Genomic DNA, 9,862 nt, shown 5'->3' on the forward strand with positions numbered 1-9,862 from the left:
ACTGCTGATTATTATTGATTAATGATCACGCCATTCATTGTACTGCAACTCATGGGAAAACATCCCACGGCAATTTGTGTCCAATATTGGAAGGCGACGCGTTTGATTAACTCGAGCCTTTATTCAAATCTATTATTGTTTCGCGTGCATCACAATGAGCAACAAACTGCGGTTCAACCGTGAGGCAAGAAAACCAAAGAAATGTCAGGCAGACCGCGACTTTTTTGTAATGGTGTTATGCCAACGTGATGTTCAGCAAAAGCATGAAATATGGCTATACAAATAATAATGCAGATAAATAATAATGCAAATAATAATAATTATGTATACGTGGATATGGTACCCATCGCATAAAAGTGCGGTGGGATCAGTGTGCAGAGAATTGATCCCTGCCGCTCTCCCAGACTGCAGTTGCTCCATCACCACCGGTCTTTAATAGGCTCCAACATAGAGCCGCCTTTATTCCGCCAAACTAGACGGAAACCATTCCCATATGGCATGTGGGTCCAGGCACCACACGAATATGACGACCACCATCAGTCAAACTGGACTTTGTTATATTTTTAATAGATAATAAAATACAAATGTACCAAGTCTCATTTTCTTTCTTTTTAGGAGTTGTAATTTATATCTCAAAAATATACGACGTTAATATATCAATACAATATTATTAGACGAATCAAATATTATAATAATAATCACAACGATGATGATAATAGCAATACGTATAATAATAATAGTAATAATAACGATTATTAGTATTATCATAATTATTATACTAATTATTATTATGATTATTAGTATAATTAATATCGATATTATTATTATTGTTATTATGGTATCCATAAATATATTAGGACCTAAACATTTGAAATGCAAAATAGTTGCAATAAGATTAATAACCCATTAATAACCCAAAATTCCCCATTTGCCTAATAAATACAGTAAATTACCTAAATTGCAACTTCAATATTAACATATAAGCAAAGTAAAAAATATTGCTGCTTTATTATGTACTCCTCCTTTTGAATAAATACATTTTTCTAAGTTAAAACAATTACCTTGCAGTCCGTCAGGCTTCATCAGAGTGCTGGATAACGTAAAGGTGTTCTCCTCAAACAAACAGGTGCAAGGGGAAAGTCATACTTACGAAGAGAAAGTGTGTCATCTATCCACCTTCGTTCAGGTGACTTTACGCGGCACAGTGGCGCTAACAGCGAACACAAACACTTCTCCAAGAAACAACTGCTGCGAATTACAAATGTGAACATTAGAGGAAAGGTGGGTAAAAGAAAAGGCTATCGGCTTCTGGCCGGTACGGACTCTGCTGGTGGAGCCTCCATGGAAGCGTCAAACGGCTGCTGGCCGCTGCTTGTCCTAAGGGCAACAAGGTTTACACACATACACACACACACACACACGTGCGCGCGCATACACACACACAACCGAGTCATAGTCCGTAAAGTGCAACTCCAATCGAGTCTTGCACCTATTACGCCTGCATATGCATTAATGAAGTTAAAAATAACCTCTGCAACTCGAGCACTTTTTGGCACATCGGCTGCGTCAACAGACCGAAAGACAAAGTTTCTGTAAACTCAGAAAGTTAATAATTCAGTTATCATTTTATGACAAAAAATATAAATATAATAGTAAAATGAAATAACAATATAAGAAAATAACAAATGATGAATAAAGAAAGAATAGCATACTACTACAAATAATATTGATACAAATTCAGGTAAATTTCCAGTTGTAATACGACCTTGACCTCATCATACCTCACTGTGTCCACCGCCGGTTGGAGAAAACCAAGTTCTCGCTGTTAAAGGGGTAAAAATTCAAGGAGGTGCTGGCAGGAGCTGAATGGGGTGGGTGGGGGGGTGGGTGCTGGGGTGCGGAGGGGGACGAGGGTAAGGGGTGGCAAGGGGGGAGGGAGGGAAGGTGAGATGGTGAGGAGAGAGCAGGAGGAGGAGGAGGAAGAGGAGGAGGGGAAGAGATAAGTGATCTAAAGGGGAGACGATAGGACAAAAAAAAGTGATGATGATGAATACATTGGAAAGTTTTTTGGCCCCGGCGAGGGTGTCAGATTGAATGGCCTGTGCGCATGTGCGAAGGTGTCCAAACTGACAATGCTGGTGAGATGAAGATAGTGTTGTTGCTGCTTCTGGGCTCACGGAGGACGACGAGAGGAATCTACAAGCCGACAAGATGAGATCCAAGGCGAGGGCGAGAAAACTGGCAAAAAGTAGGTCTTCCTTTTCCGCTTCTTATCGCTTTCAGCCGCCGGCTCCAAACTCGTGTTTGTGTGGATGTCCAATGTGTCCCTGTCATTTGCCATGTCCTTAAGAGAGGAGGGGGGCGACTCTTTGTCCACAGTTAACTTTTCTGCTATATTAAAAACAAAATGTGTCCCGCTCCGGCTGCTCAGCCTCGTTCCTCCGCATGCTGCGGTCTCGTCTTCGCTGGTTCTCCGTGTCAGAAAGTTTAATGTGTGATGAGAATCGCCGCTGGTGCTTTTAGCTGATTACACTCCAATATATGCACGAGAGAAACACTGCCGTCCGAATCTGAGCTCGAGCTCGTATTTTTTGCTCTTTTGCGGCTGTCGGAGGCGCAGAATCGTTTCCCGAAAGTTACCAAGAAAGTTGTCGAAACGGATAGTAACTTTTTTTGTTTTGTTCATAGAGCCGTTCCAAGTCCTGTGAAATCATGTTCCCGGCTTTTGAAATAGTGGGCGCTGTGGCTCTGCTGCAGAGCTCGCGCCGAGCTGAGCGCGCTCGTTCGCTCGCCTGCGAAAGGGAAACGCCAGAGTGTGAATTTAGAAAGAAAGAGAGCAATGTTTTAATGCAGTTTATTTTTGGTCGATCCCGCTTGAACCGCAGAATATCTCTCTCATACGGCAACTTTTTTTGTTTTGTCCCGGGGCCCCTCGCACTGCCGCCGACTGGTTCCTCCTCCAGGGAAATGCCAATCAATAATGCGTCTTGTGCAAGAAAGCGCCCATACCACTTCTTAGTGGACTGCTGCTCGCGTCACACGGAACATTCATGTATTCAGTTTTGTGAACACGAGTAGGGCTACTTTGTTGTCGGAAAGGGAGCTTGTATTTTTTTTTTACATTGTCTTTATTGTTGGTGGTTTGATTTATAGGTCGCCTTTATTTGTGCCGTATTGTGCAGGAGTGCATTTTGTCTTCTACGGCTAATTACGTGGGTCAATCTGCTTTTTATCCACAATTCATTTGAAAGTGCGTTGCTTTGTTTTATTTTGCCCTGTTTGCATTTACTTTTGTAATGTTTTAATATTGTTATATTTTACTCATCATGAGTTTCGAGTTATTTTGTGAAAATATATAGTTAAAATGCAGACCATATTTAGCCGTGTATATATATCTTTTTTCAGAACAATTTTAATGAAAAATAATTAATATATATGCCTCCTTGTTATTATTTGTATGTCTATATATTTGTTGGGCATGCTCGATCTTATGTTTACAGGCCTTTACAACTTTGTAACTTTGCCAAAACCACTGGCCCTGTTAATTCAACATGAACCTTGATCTTTATGCCACATATTATTCAGGCTTTAAAAAATACTGGTATTTACGTATCTGACATTAAGTGATTTAAATATGTTTGCACAGCTTTTAAAACAAACCTGAAACGTGTTTATTTCAATCGAGTTTGCAGCCTATTTCAGAACTGCTAACTGTTCTATATTATAATTATTATTAAATGTTCAGTGAGAGATTCAGCTCGCATGCATTCAGATACATTATAAGAATAAAAGAAAAACCAACAGTTGTTTTTTTTTGCAGTCTATTTTTTGTTATCATAACCTTATTATACTCGCATGTGCTCCAGTATTGGTGCCCATGGATCAAGTCCCCGTTTAACGGAAGGAAAAGCAAAACTCCAAATGGGCTACTTTGGCAAAATACTTAAACAGGTTGAGGATCCTGCTTCTTGCCAGTAATTGCACTTGTTCTCGATTTCTCTAAACAGCCTTGATAGTCTGTTGATCCGGGTGCTAATGAACTCAAATACCTGCCTTTGAGCTCGCTCACATCGGACAACTGGAAACCTCTGCAGTCCAGAGGCCTCAGATCTGTTGTGTTGCAGCGGCAGGAGAGAGAAACAGAGCAGACGTGAAAAAATTATCGTGTTCTTAACATTCAAAACATGCAGGCCCACAACTTTTGAATGCGACGCGTGGGAGTGTATTCCACCCTCCTTTTTTTTCTGGGGCTAAGGAGAAATACTCTCCTGCAGGCCCACAGCAATATTCACCAGATGCTTTGTCATTTATTTTTAACCCTCGTGTATATTCTCTTCTGTCGGCAGATAGCACACGTACACTTCAAAGTCCACTCTGCAGCAACTTGTGACTCCCGCATGTAGAATATGAATATGAGTGTGCTTTCTTGATTAGTATGCAGTCGTTCTGGTTTGTTTACATCATGCTTTGGGGGGGTCAGGATTAAGTGAGTGTTATTGGGCTTTAAAGAACAAACAGACATTACGTTTCTTGCTCTGTTCCACGCATGTATTATTGTTTTTTGTCACAGTTTAGCTGCTGCTTTGTTTTGTATTGTTTTTTTTTTTAATCTGGACCAATGTTCCCTCTACATTAGTATGAACAAATTATTATGAATTTTAAAATGTTACATTTTATTTTTCCTATATTTTGAATTAAGACGAAATCATCCGACACATTTGCGCCTTGCACCACGTCTCATTGTATCCGAGCCAAATAAATCGATAGGCAATCCAGCAGAGAATACAACAGCAAAGTGACAATAAATAAGCGAATTTGTTCAAATTGAGTTCATCTATAGCTCAGTCCATATCTGTTGTGTAGGTTATTTCTGTGCGTTACAGAAGGCTGTTTCATTGTGCTATGCTGCTGGGCCCATAGCTTCGAATTGGTTTTGGATCAATTAAGATGTCCAGTTGAGTGTACAATTTTTTTCACCGGTGTCTTTAAGTGCACAGGTGAGACAAATACACACACGCACGCACACAAAAAAACAGACGCTGCTCTCTCGCTCTACTGCACGCGCACAGCCGCGTAATAACGTCTCCACAGAAACCTAAAGAAATTTCATTAAAATAGAAACGTGTAACAGCTTTGCACACATTCGGGGAAACCGGAAGGTTTTGAATCCACACTGATTCTGACCGCAACTTACACACGCCATTGATTTTCTCAACCTATTTCAGTTACTGCGGCTGCATCATCAAGTCAATAAATGAAAGCTATAGCGCCACGCGTTTTTTTTACCCAAATATTTATTTTTGCTGATTTTGCCCAAAATGACCACCACCCCTTTCCTCACCCACACTGAGCAGAATTCACACAGGTTCTGATAGTTTCCGTATCATTCCCCCTCTGTCTGTCTTTCCCTCTCATGGCCTATATATACTAATTAGCAGATATCCTATTGATCTTTATGTTAAATGCCCCTCAGGCTATTAGATGGACTCCCAGTCATGAACTTGGCCTGGCTCAACAGTTTCTGATGTTTTGACAGAAGTAATAAAACCCAACCCATAACACTTTAAAACCAACAATGGTAGCTATGTTGAACTTCTGGCTAAACGTTCAGGGTCCCGTGCATGCTCCCATGTATTACTGCTATGCAGCTGTAATGTGTGTCAGATAGCACTCCTCCATGTTCACAGATTAGAGCCTGGACATAAAAATGATAGGATCATCAAACGAAGAGGAAATGTAATGTGTCCGTGTCTTGTTTGGTAGAGACTGCAGTTCATTGGCTGCTTTTTATGTACTTTTTATCAAACTCGACATGTCCCAGTTTTAGTTACTTTTATTTTAAAGTTGGAGCATCAGTGAGCCCACAGACTTTCCGCAGCATAAACAAATCCAGTTACTAATGCTGTCGCTAATTAATGAAGGCTAATGATTAGCCGACAGCGCCTGTAGACTCAAAGCAATTTCATTATTTTAATTTGAATGTCAGTCTCGCCAGACATAATGCGAAATGAAAATACCTGTGAGATCTTGATTTTGTTGCTGCAGACCTCTCCTAGATAAAACACGGTGGGAAACCTGAGCCTCTTGTGGTCACAGAGCCATTTGCATTTGTGTGTGTGATGATGTGGATGATCTTAGCAGCGCTCTGGATCAGGCAACACCAGTTTTGCAGTTTTAGGTTTTTGTCTAAAATGACAGACTGTGACCGCTATGATGATCACATTCTTGTGAATCTTTGTTTTTCCAGTTCTCAGAAATACTCTTCACCATCCAATCAGGAAGACCACCTGCTTTGCAGTGATTTTTGTAAAATCAGTTTTTTTTAAATACAGAAATGCTTCATTTACTTTCTCTGTTGAGGAGGGGTTTTTTTTTCGAAGCATTTGAACATATTTTAGGACCATTTGTGTCAATTTTTGAAGAATTGAAAAATTGTGTAGCCGAACTAATTGCATCAGTCCACATTTGGCACGGCCACATATGCTGCATAAGTGCTTGATTATGGAAGTTTGTGGGATGTGAGTTCCTCATCCCCAGTGTGTGCACATACAGGATACAGTTTGGTGTGTGTTGTGAGCAGTGACGCTCATAGTCTTCTTTCCATATTTATTTCCAGGGCTGGTTCTTAATCCTTTTCCAGTGAAATACCTTTGCACGGTACCTGTTTAAAGACAACTGTATTCTCAGATATATGACATGAAAATGTGTTTAGTCATAAACCCCCAAAAGGCACTTTTATTTATAACTCAGCCCTAAATTGACCTATTTGTAGCATATTAATTTGTCGCAGGAAGAAGTTGGATAAGTGTAGGTTTTGGTTATATGGTTACAGTTAGTTCAATGGCAAGCCACTGTCAGTTTCAGTAACATATGGTCAACATTTGATTCACATAATATATAATATGATACAAAATAAAGATGCGTTTTATAACCATATCTTCAAATTTGCTGTGAGAGCCGACTCCACAGATTGTTCTCCACAGTAAAGTATTCCCTGTAATGTGGAAGACGGTGTAGTCTGAAGTCTCAGTTCTGCTCTTATTCCTAAATCTTTGAAACAGCCATTAAGTCAAATTTATTTTCTCTTCCACCTATGTCGGGAATTCACTGAAGATTTACTACACAAAGAATAGTTACTCTATGAATTACCTGAATTCTGAAGCTTTAAAGAGGGATGATTCATTTTATGGAAGCAGAGTTCAAATGGGATATAACCCTTTTTTAAATAGTCCGTTTTACGACTCTTCCACTGCCAACTTTTTAATGTTTTCTTTCACTATCAGCGACTCCATCTCTCCCCCCTGAACGCTGTGTGAGACAGTCTTTTATCTCCGGGGAAATGCTTTTATTGTTATTCAGTCAGTTGCTGCTGTAAATATGCCGCCGCCGCCGCTGCTGCTGTTTTGGCCATGTGTCCCAAAAGACTCGTCTCTAATCTGGTGAAGTACAGGTGCCATGAAATGTGAAAATAATTTAGAAATGTGGCCATTGGTATGACTCCTGAATGAATCCCATGTGTACAGAAAAGCCCTCAATACCCTTCTGTGAGTATGAGGTTGTTATCAATCATTTATAAAATACCTGATCCCCCAAAGAGTCTTGCATCATTCCACATTGCAACTTTAAAATATTAGTTTTTTTGTTTTGGGGGAACTATATTGAATAATCCATAATCAGTATTGCGCTTACTTGAATTGATAAAAGGCCAATACTCTCTAATTCAAGACGGTATCAGGTTACGGTATCTCACTGTGCATACAAGAGATGGAAATAAAGACAGAGCTTTGGCTTTCGTTTATTGGATTGAGCAGGAACTGCAACAAAGCAGAGTGTTGAGGTCACAGTGACTTTAATGTCAACTGAGACTCACTGAGGGCTTGAAAACATTTGACTGGCTTTCCTTAGCTCTGTGACACATGTGCTTGCACACAAAGAAGCCATGCAGTACATGCACACTAATGCAGATGGATCCTGGATGGACACACACGCGCACACACACACACACCCACACACACCTTAGTGGTGACAGATTTTTGGGCAATGTTAGGATTTAACCCCAATCAATCACAAACTAGAAAGGTTGAGTGTAAATGTCATCCAAACAGCAGGAGCTGGCACTCTTGGCTGGCTAAATACGTGTGTGCGTGTGTGTGTGTGTGTGTGTGTGTGTGTGTGTGTGTGTGTGTGTGAGAGTGAGACTGTGAGAATCAGTGCATGTACCATACAGTTGTTGGAGGTCCCTTCACTGTTCTGAGCTTTGACCTTGGCACAGCGATGGGTGGGCACCTCTTACACCTGGACACAGGCACCCACACACACACTCGTAGACACACACACACACACACACGTTTTAGCCCCATGCTTCCTGCCTGGTCTCATGCTGGCGAAGTCAAATTTTGAGTTGACATACAAATACCATTGCATTAAGCTCTTGCACATGGCTCTAAATCCCATTCATTCCAATGATACATTGACCTCACATTTTCCAGTTGGCAAATACATGCCTCTTTCTGCCTCGCACCATGACCTCACTCGCCATGTTAGTAAAAACACAGCAATCTCCCGATCGTTTGGCGGCGGAGACTGTGGCATGCCTGAGAGACTTTTAAGATGTATCCCTAATGTTTTCTTTTTTAGCAGCCCCCTGTTTTTCGTCTCTCCTCATACCCTCCATTTTCAGCCTGCAGATGGGGGCAGGGTCTTGTTAAAAATAGCAGCGGCATGTGTTGGCGAAAAGGGGGGGTTCAAAAAAAATGAAAAGCCATTACACTGCAGCTAAATGCATTTTGTCTTGACCTGTGGCTGCTTATCGAGTTACGTCCCTCCACTGCCGGGCCGTGACTATAGGACTCCATCCAGCTTCTCAGGGCTAAGAATACACCACGACTGCTGGAGTCATCCCATAGGAAATACCTCATCCTTACTTCTTGAGTGTACTGATTAACGCTAAATGATTATCTCTCTGTGTCTGATTGTGCGCCTCCCGCTGTCAAACAGTGTGTGTTGTTTGCAAAACAAGGGGAAAATGTGTCAAGTCCCTAATTAGCGTGTTTTAGCAGCCCTCATGATTCCCTCTTGCATTGTGACCAGTCTTATCTGGGTCTAATCCCGATTTGTTTGGTATTAGCCCGCTCACTTTCTCCCGTTTCTCTCTCTCTTTCCTTTTATTACGACATTTGTCCTCACCCTGCTCTTTTCCTTTCATCCAATTCCTGAACGTCCTGTCCTTTTTGTTATCCCCTCTTTTGTTCACGCCGTGCTCTCTGTTCTCCGTACAATTTTGGCGTGAAGACAACATTTCTGCGTAAAATTAACACGAGTATTATTAGTTTTCAACTTTTTTCCACAATGGCATATTGTGATGTAATGACCTTATCATCGTATCGTTTTGCACATTTCTGCTGTCCACATTAATTAATTAAAATAATTACTAAATGAGTTGTTTCACATGTACAGTTCAGTCTAATGCACGACAGTGGAAGACAGTTCATTGGTTCAAACGTGATTGACAATTGCTATATCATATGTATTGACTTTGGAGTCTTTTCCTATTAATACTGCCCAGCATTAAAATGAGCTAATGATCTCAGCTGGTGGGCTAAAGCTGTCTGATCAACGTTGGTATAGAAGTAAGCGTTGAAGCCAAAAGTAAATACAGGAACCCTTTTGACCAGCTGACGCATACATTTGGTTATCAACACACATGGTGAAATGTGACACTTTATTCTCAGGGAATAGCACTCAACAAAACGATTTATTTTCCTCAAAAGTTTTCTTCTTCTGATGTGTTTCACATATTATAGCTCATCTCTCCGCACACACACACACACACACACACACACACACACACACACACACACAC

At 40.8% G+C, this 9,862-nt stretch overlaps 1 protein-coding gene across 2 annotated transcripts in view; it reads left to right on the plus strand.

Moving 5' to 3' along the window:
- The first annotated feature begins 1,951 nt into the window (after positions 1–1,951).
- Positions 1,952–9,862, plus strand: part of LOC116382077 (histone-lysine N-methyltransferase PRDM16-like) — a 148,250-nt gene continuing 140,339 nt past the window's right edge. For both annotated transcript variants that reach the window (XM_031844770.1, XM_031844769.1), the window contains exon 1: positions 1,952–2,248. In XM_031844770.1, coding sequence (XP_031700630.1) covers positions 2,212–2,248 — 37 coding nt within the window. In that variant the 5' untranslated portion in view covers positions 1,952–2,211. The remainder of the gene's footprint in view (positions 2,249–9,862) is intronic.

The sequence above is a fragment of the Anarrhichthys ocellatus genome, unplaced genomic scaffold (genome assembly GCF_004355925.1).
Source record: "Anarrhichthys ocellatus isolate YVR2014 unplaced genomic scaffold, GSC_Weel_1.0 scaffold5, whole genome shotgun sequence".
Classification (NCBI taxonomy): domain Eukaryota; kingdom Metazoa; phylum Chordata; class Actinopteri; order Perciformes; family Anarhichadidae; genus Anarrhichthys; species Anarrhichthys ocellatus.